General features: G+C 39.5%; 1 protein-coding gene across 2 annotated transcripts in view; it reads left to right on the plus strand.

The window, feature by feature from the left end:
- The first annotated feature begins 2,220 nt into the window (after window positions 1-2,220).
- The window catches only part of UPRT (uracil phosphoribosyltransferase homolog), a 30,567-nt gene continuing 14,467 nt past the window's right edge, over window positions 2,221-18,320 (plus strand). The window contains exons 1-2 of one of the 2 annotated variants that reach the window (XM_036840859.1): window positions 2,221-2,738; window positions 13,622-13,664. In XM_036840859.1, coding sequence (XP_036696754.1) covers window positions 2,359-2,738; window positions 13,622-13,664 — 423 coding nt within the window. In that variant the 5' untranslated portion in view covers window positions 2,221-2,358. The remainder of the gene's footprint in view (window positions 2,739-13,621; window positions 13,665-18,320) is intronic. The other variant, XM_036840860.1, reaches the window with a different exon arrangement.

Below are 18,320 nucleotides of genomic sequence, written 5' to 3' on the forward strand. Positions count from 1 at the left end.
ACTTTAGGAAAAAGAATTATATAGCTATCATCTATAAACGGGGCTTCGTAATCCTCAAACTTTTTTTTGAGAATGTATAGAAGGTCTTTGTAGGTTATAAACCATCAAATTTAAGGTGTTATCATTAATCATCAGTGAATTTTACCTCAATAGCATCTTAAATAATTAAATTGACTAGATAAATAGATTTGCTAATGATTATTGGTTAATATAGGTAAGTATATGCATGGGTGTTTCCTATAAGAGTGAAAACACAAGATACACTGGTGGTTGTACTGTTCTAATTCATATTCTATGGCACTGAGAACAAGGTCATTTGCCTGATGAAACACTAGACAAAAATGACTTCAGTACAGTTTTGGTCCTGGGATGTCTCACAATACCATTTTAAATTCACTACTGCGTTTAAAGTACTGATAATGAAAAATACTGTATTTCATTGTTTTCCTTAGAGTATTCATTGGCAAAGTAGCCATTTAATTGCTCCTGCCCACTTCATGTTATCAGATTCAGCTTTTAAACCCAGAGATCCTTTGAGTCACATTGTGTGCTAGGAGAAAAGATGCACGGGCTTTCAAAAATGAGTGGGGGGCTTCCCTCGTGGCGCAGTGGTTGAGAATCTGCCTGCCAATGCAGGGGACATGGGTTCGAGCCCTGGTCTGGGAAGATCCCACATGCTGCGGAGCAACTAGGCCCGTGAGCCACAACTACTGAGCCTGCGCGTCTGGAGCCTGTGCTCCGCAACAAGAGAGGCCGCAATAGTGAGTGGCCCCCATTTGCCCCAACTAGAGAAAGCCCTCGCACAGAAACGAAGACCCAACACAGCCAAAAATAAATAAATAAATAAATTAATTAATTTTTTAAAAAATGAGTGGGATTACCGTTTAAGGCTGCAATTTTTATCATCCAATCAAATTTAAACGCTCTATAATTACAGCTAATAGTGTACTGACCTAGAGGGTAAGACACAAAGCAGAGAATATGGGAGAGAAAAAAGGGAGAAAAATACCATTAATACTGATACCAAAACAACAACCAAACAAACAAAGAAAAAATGGAAAAGAGAGCCAGATCAAGGCTCAAGTCTCACCACAGGCCTCGATATTCCTGTTATCCATTACTTCGCTTGAATCTCTGCATATGCTGGTTATGTTCCGGTGTGGAACAAGGAATTTTAAGAATTGGATTTTGGAAGGCAAAATAGAATTACAGAATGTCAGAATTGGAAGAACATTTAGGGGTCAAATAGTTAATGCATCTCATTTATGGATGGACAAAGTCAAGTCCAGAGACGGGAGGGAACTTGTTAAATGCTGCTCAATAATTTTTTAGTAGAATTAGCAGGTTTCTGACTTTGTAGCTCTTCAAAAAGGGAGCCTGTAAGCCACTGTTCTCAAAAAGTACCATTTAAAAAAAATCAGAATTGTTGGGTTACGTGTTAAAAATAAAGATTCTTGGGTCCCATCTCAGATCTACTGAATCAGAATCTCAAAGGCAGGCCATGACAACCTGCATTTTAACAAACTTTACAATTGTTCTAATACACAAAGGTGTTGAAAAGCACTGCCCTAGATACTCTTAGCTCAAGCCTTTATACTATGTCCGCACGCTAAAAAAAAAAAAAAAAGTGTTTCCAAGTATTTAAAAGAAGCAAAGCGGTAGTGGGTCTGAAATGCTGTCAGAATCCTCATGGTAACTGTACAGTATAGGGTCCAACCAATAAAGATAAGGAAAGCTCTAGTAGTCAAGCATACTTGGGAAGCTGCAACTGGTACAACAGTCTAGTAGAGGGCAGGCTCTTCAGCATGCAGCTAGGCATTTTTAAACTTCCTTTTTGGGCTACACAGACAAGCATACAGTAGACGCAGTTACTGAAGTTTAACTTTTCTGCTAAGACACAAAGTTGAAAACATGGGTCTTTGTGTGTCATCATTTTAGCACTCTGCACCCCTAGTTTTCTCCCGGCTCTATCACTCACTCAAAGTTCTGCATGCAGAATCCCTAGCGGCTCCCGGGAGACCCGGAAACCAAGTACCCCTGGCCTCACCTTGTCTGCCAAGTTCTTTGTGGGACCTCACGCAGCCGGGGCAACGCAAAGGGTTAACAGGCCGTTCGCTGCAGAGTGGCAGGGAGCGAAGCCAATCGAGTGTCTAGGTGGGCGGTAAGTCTGGTGTGGGCGGGGCCGGGACGTAACATGCGAAAGGGAAGCGGTGGAGGCCAAGGGGTGAGAGGGCAGCGGCGGTTGGAGGTTGCGAGGAGGCGGGGCGACCGGGAGAGCGTAGGAGCTTTGGTCCGTTCTCCCTGCTCTCCTTTATCCTTAGGGGTCGGTAGCTGCGGGGACGGCCCGGTGCCCGGTGTATGGCCACGGAGTTACGGTGTCCAGACTCCATGCCCTGTCACAACCAGCAAGTAAACTGTGCCTCGACCCAAAACCCCGAGCCGCAGCAACCTGACGAACTGATCCCGGACCATGCCGGGGGAAACAGTGACTCCGCGGCCAAGCTGACTCTCCTCAGGGGGAGAGTAAGGTCTTCTAGCGTACCGGCTGAGCGGGACCTTCAGGCCTGTGGCGACGCCACCCTCAACTCAGAGAGCAACGGTGGCACTGGCAACTCTGACGCGCCAGCCAGCGACTCCCTCCTAGGGGACTGCGAACTCTCCCGGCAGATCGGGGCGCAGCTTAAGCTCCTGCCAATGAATGATCAGATCCGGGAGCTGCAGACCATCATCCGGGATAAGTGAGCCAGAGCGGAAGGGGAAGGGGAGGTGGAGGGTCTCTCAGGGGGTGGGCGGGGATTGGAAGTAAAAGGGGGAAGGTTCTTGGCCTAGGGAAGCTGGTCTGTGGAGATTTCGGCAGGGCCTTTTCTTTGCGGGGCGGTGTCACTTGACTCAGGCCTCCTACCCTCTTTCCCAGTACCTGTGTTTAACATCGCTTTGTGTAGGGAGGAAGCATTTTAGGTAACCTCCTGTTTCCTCTTTGTCTCTTATGAGTGGAATACACAGTCATTCCATTCAGGTAAACGTGCTGATCTGCCCTGTGCCTGTTCACGTGGGCAGTAACCATTTTTGGGTTGTAGGTTTACCACGTGAACAGACACAGGGCAGAGAGCGTAACCCTTTCACTTCATACTGTTTAATAGACTCCCAGTTTGTCTCCTTGTCTCCATTTCTCTCTTCTACGTGTACCCACACATTACTGAACAGTTAATCTTCTTAATATACTGCTTTGATTCGCTCACTACCCTACTCAGCAGCCTTCTTTGGCTTCTCTGAGCCTACCAAATAAAATCAGGATCCTTAGCTTGACATTAAGGCCCATCTTCGTGGTTCCTAGGAACTATTCTGAAACATCCCTACTTCTCCTCGCATCTCAAATTCTCTTTACTCCTCTGCATGTTCAAATCCTACCTACTCTTCAACATTCAGCATTAAATGTCCATCTCTGCCAAGAAGATTTCCTTCAATCATTCTTCCTCACTGATCTTCCCTGGCCTTTTTAATGCAAGATTCACCTTCTGTTTTGTGTACTGTTGTTCGTTTCACTCTTATCTCACTTGTTATATTTTAAGCTCCTTAAGGGCAGAAGTTGTATCACTTACATTTTTGAATTCCAACTATGCCTTGCAAGCAATAGTCATTCAATTACTAAAAGTTCTTTGTAGCTCTTAAAGTTATATTTATGAAAGTATTTAATGGTTTATAATGAATCAATATTGAAAACTGTGGTCATGTGAACCAATAAATGAAGTAGTGATCTTAAAAAGTAGGAGACATAGGCTTGGTAGTTGTGGTGGGGGGAACTGAAATAAAACTTAATCTGTAAAACAAAGAAAATAGGATGATTCTTGTTTCTATAGAGCAAGAGTTACTGACCTTGTGTCTTGGACCTGTGCTGTCTTGGACTTTGTGCTGTACCTGTAGATGGGCTTCAGGGCTTTAGCAAACCCTCAGAAATTATTTGGGAAATGTTATTTGTATGTGCATTTTTAATGGTTTTTTTAAATAACATTTTTATTTTTTAGTATTTTTAAAATAAATTTATTTATTTATTTTTGTAAATAAATACAAAAATATTGCATTGGGTCTTGGTTGCTGCGCACGGGCTTTTTCTAGTTGCAGCGAGTTGGGGCTACTCTTCCTTGTGGTGCACGGGCTTCTCATTGCAGTGGCTTCTTCTGTTGTGGAGCATGGGCTCTAGGCGCATGGGCTTCAGTAGTTGTGGCACACGGGCTTAGTTGCTCCATGGGCATGTGGGATCTTCCCAGCCCAGGGCTCGAACCCATGTCCCCTGCTTTGGCAGGCAGATTCTTAACCACTGCACCACAAGGGAAGTCCCATAACATCTTTATTGAGCTATAATTTACACACCATACAGTATACCTTTTAAAGTGTACAATTCAGTGGTTTTCAAGTATGTTTATTGCTTTGCAGCCACCACCACACAATTTTAGAACATTTTCATCAGCTCAACAAGAAAGCCCACACCCATGAGCAGTCACTCCCCATTTCCCTCCAACCCACCAAGTGCCCTAGATAACCACTAATGTACCTTCTGTGTCTATTGATGTGCCTATTCTGGACATTTCATGTAAATAGAATCATATGACATGTGGTCTTTTGTGGCTAGTTTTTTTATTTAGCATAATGTTTTCAAGCTTTGTCCATCTTGTATCAGTACACCATTTCTTTTTTGGCTGAATGATATTCCTCTGTATGGATATACCACATTTTGTTTATCCATTCATCAGGTGATGGACATTTGGGTGGTTTGGTTTCCATTTTTTGGGTATTATGAATAATGCTACTATGAACATTTGCATATGTGCTTTTTTATGGGGTGGGGATTCCTTCACTTTCATTAGATTTCACAAATTGGTCTTCCTGATAATGTAAAAGTGAACAGCTGCTATAGAACTCGGAGAGGGCATGACATTCAGCATTCATATATGACAGTATCAATACCTGATTTTACTGCATTACTCAGAAAAGCCTGGGTGGTGTAGTAAACCTGGGTGTAAGCAAAATCTTTTTTTTTCTTTTTTTTTTTTTCTGAGTTTGGAAGGAGACAGCAGGATCCAGAGTCATCTTAGGCAAGATGTTTAGCATCTCTGTGCTTCAGCTTTATCATTTGTAAAATGAGGATGTTCCTAATATCTCATGAAGCTCCTGGGAGGCTAAAACAAGATACTGTCTATGAACATTTGTTGTAAACTGTGAACAGTATGCATATTTACGGCATTTCAAGCCTTTATGTTTAGATTTGTGCATGGTTCAGATTGTATCCACAAGTGCTGGTTTCTTCAGCTTTTGGGAGACAGTAAAAGGAATTTAACTACATAGAATGCACATTCTTATTTTAAAAAACAACACTGAGAGATCCTAGATTATTTTTATCCTGCTATGATACAGAATAGAAAAACTCACTACAATTTTTAATAACTAATTGATGCTTAGTTATTTAGGGTGGAGACAGAGTTTTAGTTTTGTTTCTGTTAATCAAATCTGTTAATGGAGGCCTCTGTTCCTTTATCTTAAAAAATTGGCATCCCTTCACACAAACAGGACCTGTTTTATCCGGGGCTGGTGTGGAGTGCTCGTGGTTAGAGGAGCTATATTTACAGGGGTCTAGTTATGGAAGGTGCCATCAGTTATCAGTCTGTCTTCCTTATACCCTTATGTTCTTCTCTATTTTGATGTGACATCATATATGTGCGCTATGGAACTGTCTGATGATAGAGGCCACTGAAGTACTTGTTATTCCTTTTATTGTTCCTGGTTCTTAGTGTCTGTCTAGTGAAGGGATTGCTTTCTGAATTGACTTTGGCATGGGGAAATGGGGTTGAGCCAGAGGGCTGCATGTTGTTGTAAATACATAAAGCAGGCAAGATTGAGAACATTGGACTGATTTAAAATATCTTTTTACTTATTTTTTTGAAATGTGCAGTATTTGCAGCATAAAATGTTGGTGGTATTATTGAATTTCAAGGAAATGGTTTTCTCTCTATTTGAGTATGCAGTAATCTAAACATCAAATGATCAGATAATTTACTCAGTCACACAGGGGTCACTGGTGAACTCAGGAAGAAATGACTGCTTCATTTGCAGTTTTTGTTGTTGCAGTGGATTTAAACCACACATCCTTCCCTTTCTGCCTCCTTTATATACTAAACCCAACAAAATCTGAGTGTAATGCACTGTTCCCTTGAACACAGTTCATGACCTCATATATAAGGCAGTGCAGTGTATTTAAAAGATCATCTCCTCTCCCCAGTTTTTGTTTTCTTTCGTCTTCTGAAACATTAAAGTAAAGCTTTTTCATGAGCTATTGAATGTTTCCTGTATATTTGCCCTCAAAGGGGTTTCACCATGGCCTCAGCAGGCAGCTTGGATGAAAATTGAGCCATCTTAGAGTATTTTAGTCCATGAAATAGCACTAAAGAAAGAACACATTCATTCTTGTGACTTTTTTTTTTTAGTCACCTGATGGGGAGACAGTTAACCTCAGGATGGATGAACATCCTGTGCAGCCCTAATATGAGTGCAGCCTGATGTGATTTGCGTCATTTGGCTAGGTAGTGTTCTTAACCAAAGCTGTACATTTGAATTGCTTGGGGAGTCTTTTTTTTTTTTTGGAGCCCATTCTTAGAGTGGAGTAGTAGAGTAGTCTTGGGTGGAACCTGAGCACTTGTAGCTTTTCAAACACCACAGGTGATTGTGCTGTGCTCAGGCTGGGCCACTGCCCATGGGAGAATGGCCATTCTCCCTTGCGTGGTGATTTGGCTAGTTTTGGATTTAGGGTATAGGCTGAGCCAAGGATTCTAAACTAAACAGAACCAGCCTAGAGAACCTGGCCTGGTATCACCCTGAGACTGGAGGAATCTCAGAACTGTTCCCTTCAACTTATAGAAAACCAAAATGTCCACCACAGAAAACACTATGACCTGCAAGTTATTTATCAATAAATCATGGACATGGTTTTGGTTTTCCATGTGAATTTTCTAACTGGCTTTTAGGCCAGGAGTGAGGAAGTCGACTCTTTATACATACCCCTGTTATAATATTTATTGGGCATATCCTAGTAATCTCTTACCAGCTAGTCTGGACTCTGGGGAGGCAGAAAGAAAGTGTGGCCTGGCAAGTACCTGGCACATAGGGGAATTAATGTTCCAATCATTATAAAAATTAATAAATCAACTTGAATGACTGAGGCCTGGGTTCTAAAGGAAAATGATAGCTTCTCTTCTTTTTCTACCTGATCTTGAATGTTTACATTGAACTCTGCTTTGAGGTGCAAATAAATAATTAATGACACTATTTTATGAGATTCTTAAGAAGGTGCCGAAGATCTGTGGCCCTGGTGACTTGCACCTGGCGGGTAGTAAAAGCTATTTTCATTTTTGTTTGTTGTTTGTTTTGGTTTTCACATCAGATTAGGTTTGCTGCAAGTACTTCACTGGGTTTTCTTTTTTTGAGGGGGAAGGAAGGAGGAGGAAAATCATTTATAAATCATCTGCATACCATGACAAACCTTAGAGCTTCTTTATTTTAATGATCACATAACAAAGTAGCTATGGAAGTAGAGCTTATGTTTTCAGAGCTTCCACTAAACATGAACTCTAAGTGAAACATTCCTTTGGTTTAAACCTGCCAGAAAAGCTTTTATTTTTTACTTCCCTTTAAACTGTTGCTTAAAAAAGCAAAAACAAACAAACAAGAACATATTAGAGCTAAAACTGAGTCCATTTAGTTCTTCCTCCTTAGCTTAGGTTGCTAGATAAATACAGGACACCCAGTTAAATTTGAGTTCAGATAAGCAATGAATACTTTTCTTAGTATATCCTAAACATTGTATGGGACATACTTCTGAAATACAAATTTAACTGGGTGTCCTGTATTTTTATTTGCTAAATCTGGCAACTTTATGCCCAGACTTAACTTCTCCCACCCCCAATGCTAAAGACAATCTTTGTGTATAATCCTCATTTTCAAAAATGAGACCTAGGATGGCAGAAGCAAGAATAACTACAATCCTGCAGCCTGTGAAACAAAAACCACATTCACAGAAAGATAGACAAAATGAAAAGGCAGAGGACTATGTAGGAACAAGGAACAAGATAAAAGGAACAAGATAAAACCCCAGAAAGACAACTAGATGAAGTGGAGATAGGCAACCTTCCAGAAAAAGAATTCAGAATAATGATAGTGAAGGTGATCCAGGACCTTGGAAAAAGAATGGAGGCAAAGATCGAGAAGATGCAAGAAATGTTTAACAAAGACCTAGAAGAATTCAAGAACAAACACCTAGAAGAATTCAAGAACAAACAAACAGAGATGAACAATACAATAACTGAAATGAAAAATACACTAGAAGGAATCAATAGCAGAATAACTGAGGCAGAAGAACGGATAAGTGACCTGGAAGACAGAATGGTGGAATTCACTGCTACGGAACCAAAAAATAAAAAAGAATGAAAAGAAATGAAGACAGCCTAAGAAACCTCTGGGACAACATTAAATGCACCAACATTCGCATTATAGGGGTCCCAGAAGGAGGAGAGAGAGAGAAAGGACCCGAGAAAATATTTGAAGAGACTATAGTCGAAAACTTTCCTAACATGGGACAGGAAATAGCCACCCAAGTCCAGGAAGCACAGAGAGTCCCAGTCAGGATAAGGAGAAACATGCCGAGACACATAGTAATCAAATTGACAAAAATTAAAGACAAAGAAAAATTATTAAAAGCAACAAGGGAAAAATAACAAATAACACACAAGGGAACTCCCATAAGGTTAACAGCTGATTTCTCAGCAGAAACTCTACAAGCCAGAAGGGAGTGGCATGATATATTTGATGAAAGGGAGGAACCTACAACCAAGATTACTCTAGCCGGCAAGGATCTCATTCAGATTCAACGGAGAAATCAAAAGCTTTACAGACAAACAAAGCTAAGAGAATTCAGCACCACCAAATCAGCTCTACAACAAATGCTAAAGGAACATCTCTAAGTAGGAAACACAAGAGAAGGAAAGGACCTACAAAAACAAACCCAAAACAATTAAGAAAATAGTTATAGGACCATACATATCAATAATTACCTTAAATATGAATGGATTAAATGCTCCAACCAAAAGACACAGGCTCGCTGAATGGATAGAAAAAGACCCATATATATGCTGTCTACAAGAGAATCACTTCAGACCTAGTGACACATACAGACTGAAAGTGAGGGGATGGAAAAAGATATTCCATGCAAATGGAAATCAAAAGAAAGCTGGAGTAGCAATACTTGTATCAGATAAAATAGACTTTAAAATAAAGAATGTTACAAGAGCCAAGAAAGGACACTACGTAATGATCAAGAGATCAATCCAAGAAGATATAACAATTATAAATATATATGCACCCAACATAAGAGCACCTCAATACATAAGGCAAATGCTAACAGCTATAAAAGAGGAAATCGACAGTAACACAATAATAGTGGGGGACTTTTAACACTTCACTTACACTAATGGACAGATCATCCAGACAGAAAATTAATAAGGAAACACAAGCTTTAAATGACACAATAGACCAGATAGATTTAATTGATATTTATAGGACATTCCATCCGAAAACAGCAGATTACACTTTCTTCTCAAGTGCACACAGAACATTCTCCAGGATAAGTCACATCTTGGGTCCCAAATCTAGCCTCGGTAAATTTAAGAAAATTAAAATCGTATCAAGCACCTTTTCTGACCACAACACTATGAGATTAGAAATAAATTACAGGGAAAAAAAATGTAAAGAATACAAACACATGGAGGCTAAACAATATGTTGCTAAATAACCAAGAGATCACTGAAGAAATCAAAGAGGAAATCAAAAAATACTTAGAGAAAAAAAAATGACACCTAATTCAGTACTACTGGGATTTGATTTAAATTAAATTGTTTTTTAAGTTATGAGTCAGAGGTTTTAATTTAATCATTTGAAAAGGGTGTATTCTTGTTTTAACCTTAATTGCATACTCTTTACAAACCACATTATAATAGCAGCTTCTCCATCTTGAGAAGGAACATTTTAATGATGTTTTATTTGCCTGCCAGTCTCTTTATTTCATTATTTGCATTGTATGTACATGCCAGTCTGATTGACAGGGAGAGAAATATCATTAAAATACACCTAAAAACTGGTTACCTTTTAGTAAACATTCCCTTATTAGAGCAAAATATAGATAATGGCTTTACTCAGGGACTTAAGAGAGCTTCAGGCTGGGAAGAACCTTGGAATACTTCACCTCTGTAAGCCTCACTACTTTCTTCACTAAAGAGGTGGTAAGAATAGAATCTACCTTTTAAGATTATGTGAGGATTAGACCAGGTAATGCACGAAAAGTGCTTAATACTTGGCACCAAGGAAGCTTTTAATAAATGATGACCTGTGGGAATGAAGGGAGTAATATATGTATAATATTACATACCTGCTGTAACTTTTGGACCTTTTAAGAAAAGCCTTCTAAATAAATCTTGTACGCTTGGGTGTGTGTGTGTGTGTGTGTGTGTACAGTTATTAAATGAATTTTCTTTAAAAAAGAAGAGGAGAGGTTGTCAAGTTTATTCTGAATAGAGAGAAGTAGCAGATAGTGATCAAATGGAAGTTTCTGCTGTAGAAATTGAAGTTGTAATTGCACCAGGAGAGGATGTCTTCCAACACACTAGAGAATCCCTCTGGTGGTGGTGATGGTGGTGGTGGTAGTAGTAATAGCAGCAGCAGCAGTAGTATTAGTGAGGTCTAGTAAGAAGAGGGGAGAGGATCTCTACTTGAAGTCTTAATTTTTTAATATTATAAAGACATTCTTCTCATAGTTCCATATGTTATGGATGATAAGTAAAAACCTATTAGCCTTTTGGAAGAAAGGTCAGAGATTTCTCTTGATTTCATCTTGGTTTGGGTTTGCTATGAGATGTACGTGTTTTAAAATATATACATATACAATTGCTATAGCCTCTCTGGAAATTTTAAAGTGCTTTATAGACGGTCTTAAGTAGGGAAGAGTCTGGTTTACCAAATCCACATTAAAATGAGGATTTGGCTTCTGGTATGATTCTCATTCTTTTGTTGTTTCTGTGTGAAGATCATTTTTTAAAAAATGGCTACCTTTGGCTTTCATTTTGTTACTATAAATGTGTGACACATTTGTTGGGGGGAGTGTCAAGAAAAGTATATTCTCAGATATGGTTAGGTCTGCATTGTTAATCCTGTTTGGGGTTTGCACAATTTAAAAGATACTCTGCTTAACATTAGTTAGATTTCTATGCTCTGAATTATGAGCGCCTGGATATCACTGTTTAAATATTTGAATCTATTTTAGAATATTCCAGGGATGTGTGTCAGTGTGTTTGTTGCTTTGTGATAATTTTGCATTAGATTTTATTTGGGACAGTTATCAGATATAAGATGATTAAAATGTCTTTCAAAACTTTGTTTCCAGTATGATAGATTTTTTAAAAAAATGGTTTTGAGACAAAAATGAATAGAGTTATGATTTGAAACAAAGTATATGGAGTGAATAAGACCTGGGGTCTGGTTTACATTAAAACATCTTTATTAACACATACTTTAGTCCAGTGTTGGGCCTAAAGTAGGGGCCCAAAGATTATGTGCAACTTGATTGATCCAACAAGCAAATATCTGCTTTATGAAACTCTAGTGTTAACAATGTAAGGGATTTAGATGTGGATATTGCAGACCACTGTGTGTTTTTAAAAAATGCAACCAACTTACTGTATTCTCACTGTACTTTAATTTCTAAATTGATTTAAAGTAAACAGTGTCAGTCTGAAGCCTGTCAAAAACAACAGGGGATAAGTTAGTAATTACTGTTTGTAGTGGGATGACCTGGAGCAGTGACTGCTTTAATTGGAAGTCAAATAGCTATCAAGGGATAACAGTTCACATTAGGTTCTCATAGTGTGTACCTTTTTTGGAATGTAGAGAAGTGCTTATCATGCAGAAGTTTTCAGCTGAGGCTGATATTTTTGAGGAGAGTGTGAAGATATTAAAGTGTCTGATTCTAAAGTAAAATAATGAATTTGGGCAACTCTGATCAATTAACCTAACTTTTCTATGTAATATATTTGTGTAACTGTTTAAAAATTAAAGACAAACGTTTCAGATGTGTTCTCAAGATATACTACTGGATATTTATTTAAGACAAATCCAGACTTATCTTCCCTATTGAAAAACTGTGTTCTGGCTACTTAGACAAGTTTATGTAGGTCTAGCAAATGGGGCAGTACACTTCAGTCTTTTTTTTGTTTGTTTGTTTTTTTGTAGTTTGCTGACTTTTACTTCTTTGACAAGCATGTTGTGAAGATTAATTATAGAAATGAAAAGTGCAAGTGTAATATCAATAGTATAGTTTCATTTGAAAACCACAGTACATAAAGCCTGTTTTAAATGGGCTTTCTATGTGTAGGTGTGTGGATAGAGTTTTCTGAGTTTAGGGAGTATTTATATATAAAGAATACAGACCTATATTCTCCCTATTGCTCAATTATGGTCCATATTTTAGAGAGTTAGTATCTGTAATAATGATAGAACTGTGGTTACTCTAAGAAACCTAATGCCATTTGTGTCAGGGATACTTCATTGCTTTTCCCTGTCAGAGAAAGTAAATGAAGCTTGAAAAAGAGTCATGATTAATGGTATAGTGAGATAATATATGCTTGCATATGCCATTTCGATGCTGTGTTGGGGAATATTTTAGGTGTGCTATGGATAGGCAGATGGGGATTTTTAAGTACATAAACTGTAAATCTGTCAGATCATTTAACTTACATGAGAGAAAGAGGAGGAACAATACTAGGTTTTTACGTACAGAAAAAATGTCAGCCTTATAAACATTCTTCTTTTGACTGGTTAACGGTTCGTGGGTAAGTGCAACCCTCGATTATTATTACTTGGGTACCTCAGGATCTAAAAGTACTGACCAGAAGGAAGTGTACAGGAAGTTGGTAGAAAGATCTATGGAATAAACTATTTGATTGAAAAACAGGCAAAGGGAAAAATTTATCAATAGTTTGAGAAAGAGGTCTTGGAAATTAGGTTATGTGTTCTTGAAAGCAATGGCAGAAACAGAGGATTTACTTGTTTGTGCCATTCTCATTCCAAAAAGGATTAGAGACAAAGTATCAATAGATGGGTTATTTGTGCTGGTAATAGGGTTTTAGATCAAGGTGAATGGTGCGTGAGAATGGGGAGAACCTGGTTTTCTCACTGCAAAGTTTTTTTCTTAACTTGAGCTCTGGACTTGCTGCCATCTTCCAGGGGGAACTTGTTCATCTCCTGGTTGAAGAGTATATACTTGGGCAGTTCAGTGGGAGACTACATGATCTTTTCAATTCCTCTCTCCAGTGTTAATATCAAATGAGCATTTTCAATAATATTTACCAAGTCATTCCATTTAGGTTCCTGTATCCTAGTGAAAAATATCACGTCTCAATAATAGTCTGTTACAGGTAAGCTTTTAAGCTTTTAGCATGTAATACATTTTAATATCAGAGTTACTATATATATTAAGTAATATTTCACTTTAAAGCTCTAATCTAGACTAAAACTTGTACTTTTTTTTTAGGACAGCCAGTAGAGGGGACTTCATGTTTTCTGCGGATCGTTTGGTAGGTGGATGGAGGCTTTCCATTTTCATTTCATTGTTGTTCCTAGTGATACAATCATAGTAGGCCAAGGGGCTTTTTTGTTCTAGAGCATTCTGGGGTCGAGAGAGATTGTACCAAGTAACCCACATCTTGCTAGACTTTGCAAGTGTTGTTTCTACTGTTGCATTAAAGCTCTGCCTCAGTCCCATTCACCTCAAAGCATTGTCCATGAACTCATTCTCTGTAGTTCTGAGGTACCACTCACTACCTTTCAAGTGGATCTTGGTAACCTGATCCTGAGCCTTAAATGCCTCCTCTTAGGGCAGTGAAGTGAAGTAAATTAAAAGGAAACCAAAGATGTAAAAGACCTAGTAGTTACCCTTATGGGATCCATCGAATGCACAAAAACTAATACCTAGCTTGTAGTTTACATGGGGTTGGATATCTATTTTGCCTCTTCTTTTCTGTAGTATCCTCACACGTGAAATACTAAGTACTGTCTATGCTCAGGGACTTCCTGTTAAGGATTGACCAAGCCCAATTCTGTTTAGCTAGTGTCATCTGAGAGGATCTCAGGCCAAATTGGGCTGTCTTGGATAAGCCCTGTTTACTTCTTGTGTTTATATCTAAGTTTGTTCAGTGCTTAGAATGAGGTTGACACATATTCTGCTGTGGTTATTAGTATTCATCTGTTCATGAAATATACATTGAACTCATGTGAGTCAGACACTGTGCTAGACTGTGTTGTGGGGGGAGGAGATACAGTGGTAAAGCATATAGCATGGTCCCTGATTTCGTGGGGTTTACAATCTAAATACTGTTCTCAGTATTTAGTTTGGGAAAGAAAGAAAAGTGACTTATTAAGCTTATAGGTATAATCAGATAGTATAAGATAGATTATTAAAGGGAATGTGATGGTGTTGGTGGAGGGAGGCATGAAACTCTTTATTTACCTTTTCCCTAGGGAAATTTTTATTCCAAAACAGTGTAGACAACTCCTGTTCTATTTTTGACTTTAAGTATTCTTGGTTCAAAGGCCACTTCTATTTGAGCTTCCAGAAGCAGTAATAATCCTTGGATTGCATCAAGATAAATGTAGTTGAGGGGCAAGATGGCAGAGGAGTAAGACGCAGAGATCACCTTCCTCCCCACAGATACATCAGAAATACATCTACACGTGGAACTACTCCTATAGAACACCCACTGAACGCTGGCAGAAGACGTCAGACCTCCCAAAAGGCAAGAAACTCCCCACATACCTGGGTAGGGCAAAAGAAAAAAGAAATAACAGAGACAAAAGAATAGGGACAGGACCTGCACCAGTGGGAGGGAGCTGTGAAGGAGGAAAGGTTTCCACACACTAGGAAGCCCCTTCGCGGGCGGAGACTGCGGGTGGCAGAGGGGGGAAGCTTTGGAGCCACGGAGGAGACCGCAGCCACAGGCGTGCGGAGGGCAAAGCGGAGAGATTCCCACACAGAGGATTGGTGCCGAGCAGCACTCACCAGCCCGAGAGGCTTGTCTGCTCACCCGCCGGGGCGGGTTGGGGCTGGGAACTGAGGCTTGGGCTTCGGTCAGTCGGATCCCAGGGAGAGGACTGGGGTTGGCTGCGTGAACACAGCCTGAAGGGGTTAGTGCCCCACAGCTAGCCGGGAGGGAGTCCGGGAAAAGTTCTGGAGCTGCCGAACAGGCAAGAGACTTTTTCTTGCCTCTTTGTTTCCTGGTGCGTGAGGAGAGGGGATTCAGAGCACCGCCTAAATGAGCTCCAGAGACGGGTATGAGCCGCGGCTATCAGCGCGGACCCCAGAGACGGGCATGAGATGCTAAGGCTGCTGCTGCTGCCACCAAGAAGCCTGTGTGCGAGCACAGGTCACTACCCACACCTCCCCTCCCGGGAGCCTGTGCGGCCCGCCACTGCCAGGATCCCGTGATCCAGGGACAACTTCCCTGGGAGAACGCACGGCGCGCCTCACACTGCTGCAACGTCACGCCGGCCTCTGCCGCCGCTTGCCCCGCATCCGTACCCCTCCCTCCCCCCGGCCTGAGTGAGCCAGAGCCCCCAAAGCAGCTGCTCCTTTAACCCCGTCCTGTGTGAGTGAAGAACAAACGCCCTCAGGCGACCTACAGGCAGAGGCGAGTCCAAATCCAAAGCTGAACCCTGGGAGCTGTACGAACAAAGAAGAGAAAGGGAAATTTCTCTCAGCAGCCTCAGAAGAAGCGGATTAGAGCTCCACAAACAACTTGATGTACCTGCATCTGTGGAATACCTGAATAGACAATGAATCATCCCAAATTGAGGAGGTGGACTTTGGGAACAGGATATATTATTTTTTCCCCTTTTCCTCTCTTTGTGAGTGTGTATGTGTATGCTTCTGTGTGAGATTTTGTCTGTATAGCTTTGCTTTCACCATTTGTCCTAGGGTTCGGTCGGTCCATTTTTTTCTTTGTTTTTTTTGGATTTTGTTATTTTACTTAAAAAATTTTTTTTCTTAATAATTTTTTTCTTATTTTTTATATTAAAAATTAAAAAATACTTTTCTCAATAAATTTTTTCTTAATAATTTTATTCTTATTTTAAAAAATTAAAAAAAATTTGTCTTAATAAATTTTTTCTTAATAATTTTTTTTTTATTTTTTATTTTGAAAAATTAAAAAATTTATTTTAAAAAATTAAAAAAAAATTTTTTCTTAATAAATTTTCTCTTAATAATTTTTTCTTATTTTTTAATTTAATAGCTTTATTTTATTTTATCTTACTTTATTTTATTTTATTTTATTTTATTTTATCCTCTTTCTTTCTTTCTTTCTTTCTATATTTTCTCCCTTTTATTCTGAGCCGTGTGGATGAAAGGCTCTTGGTGCTCCAGACAGGCATCAGGGCTGTGCCTCTGAGGTGGGAGAGCCAACTTCAGGACACTGGTCCACAAGAGACATCCCAGCTCCATGTAATACCAAATGGCGAAAATCTCTCAGAGATCTCCATCTCAACACCAAGACCCAGCTTCACTCAACGACCAGCAAGCTACAGTGCTGGACACCCTATGCCAAACAACTAGCAAGACAGGAACACAGCCCCATCCATTAGCAGAGAGGCTGCCTAAAATCATAATAAGGCCACAGACACCCCAAAACACACAAAAAGATGGGGACGTGCCCACCAGAAAGACAAGATCCAGCCTCATCCACCAGAACACAGGCACTAGTCCCCTCCACCAGAAAGCCTACACAACCCACCGAACCAACCTTACCCACTGGGGACAGACACCAAAAACAACGGGAACTACGAACCTGCAGCCTGTGAAAAGGAGACACCAAACACAGTAAGATAAGCAGAATGAGAAGACAGAAAAACACACAGCAGATGAAGGAGCAAGGTAAAAACACACCAGAACTAACAAATGAAGAAGAAATAGGCAGTCTACCTGAAAAAGAATTCAGAATAATGATAGTAAAGATGATCCAAAATCTTGGAAATAGAATAGACAAAATGCAAGGAACATTTAACAAGGACGTAGAGGAACTAAAGAGGAACCAAGCAATGATAAAAAACACAATAAATGAAATTAAAAATACTCTAGAAGGGATCAATAGCAGAATAACTGAGGCAGAAGAACGGGTAACTGACCTGGAAGATAAAATAGTGGAAATAACTACTGCAGAGCAGAATAAAGAAAAAAGAATGAAAAGAACTGAGGACAGTCTCAGAGACCTCTGGGACAACATTAAATGCACCAACAACACTCAAATTATAGGGGTCCCAGAAGAAGAAGAAAAAAAGAAAGGGACTGAGAAAATATTGAAAGAGATTATAGTTGAAAACTTCCCTAATATGGGAAAGGAAATAGTTAATCAAGTCCTGGAAGCGCAGAGAGTCCCATACAGGATAAATCGAAGGAGAAACACACCAAGACACATATTAATAAAACTATCAAAAATTAAATATAAAGAAAACATATTAAAAGCAGCAAGGGAAAAACAACAAATAACACACAAGGGAATCCCCATAAGGTTAACAGCTGATCTTTCAGCAGAAACTCTGCAAGCCAGAAGGGAGTGGCAGGATATACTTAACGTGATGAAGGAGAAAAATCTACAACCAAGATTACTCTACCCATCAAGGATCTCATTCAGATGTGATGGAGAAATTAAAACCTTTACAGACAAGCAAAAGCTGAGAGAGTTCAGCACCACCAAACCAGCTTTACAACAAATGCTAAAGGAACTTCTCTAGGCAAGAAACACAAGAGAAGGAAAACACCTACAATAACAAACCCAAAACGTTTAAGAAAATGGGAATAGGAACATACATATTGATAATTACCTTAAATATAAATGGATTAAATGCTCCCACCAAAAGACACAGACTGGCTGAATGGATACAAAAACAAGACCCGTATATATGCTGTCTACAAGAGACCCACTTCAGACCTAGGGACACATACAGACTGAAAGTGAGGGGATGGAAAAAGATATTCCATGCAAATGGAAATCAAAAGAAAGCTGGAATAGCAATACTCCTACCAGATAAAATAGACTTTAAAAGAAAGAATGTTACAGGAGACAAAGAAGTACACTATATAATGATCAAGGGATCGATTCAAGAAGAAGATATAACAATTGTAAATATTTATGCACCCAACATAGGAGCACCTCAATACATAAGGCAAATACTAACAGCCA

Source organism: Balaenoptera musculus, chromosome X (assembly GCF_009873245.2).
Source record: "Balaenoptera musculus isolate JJ_BM4_2016_0621 chromosome X, mBalMus1.pri.v3, whole genome shotgun sequence".
NCBI classification, from domain to species: domain Eukaryota; kingdom Metazoa; phylum Chordata; class Mammalia; order Artiodactyla; family Balaenopteridae; genus Balaenoptera; species Balaenoptera musculus.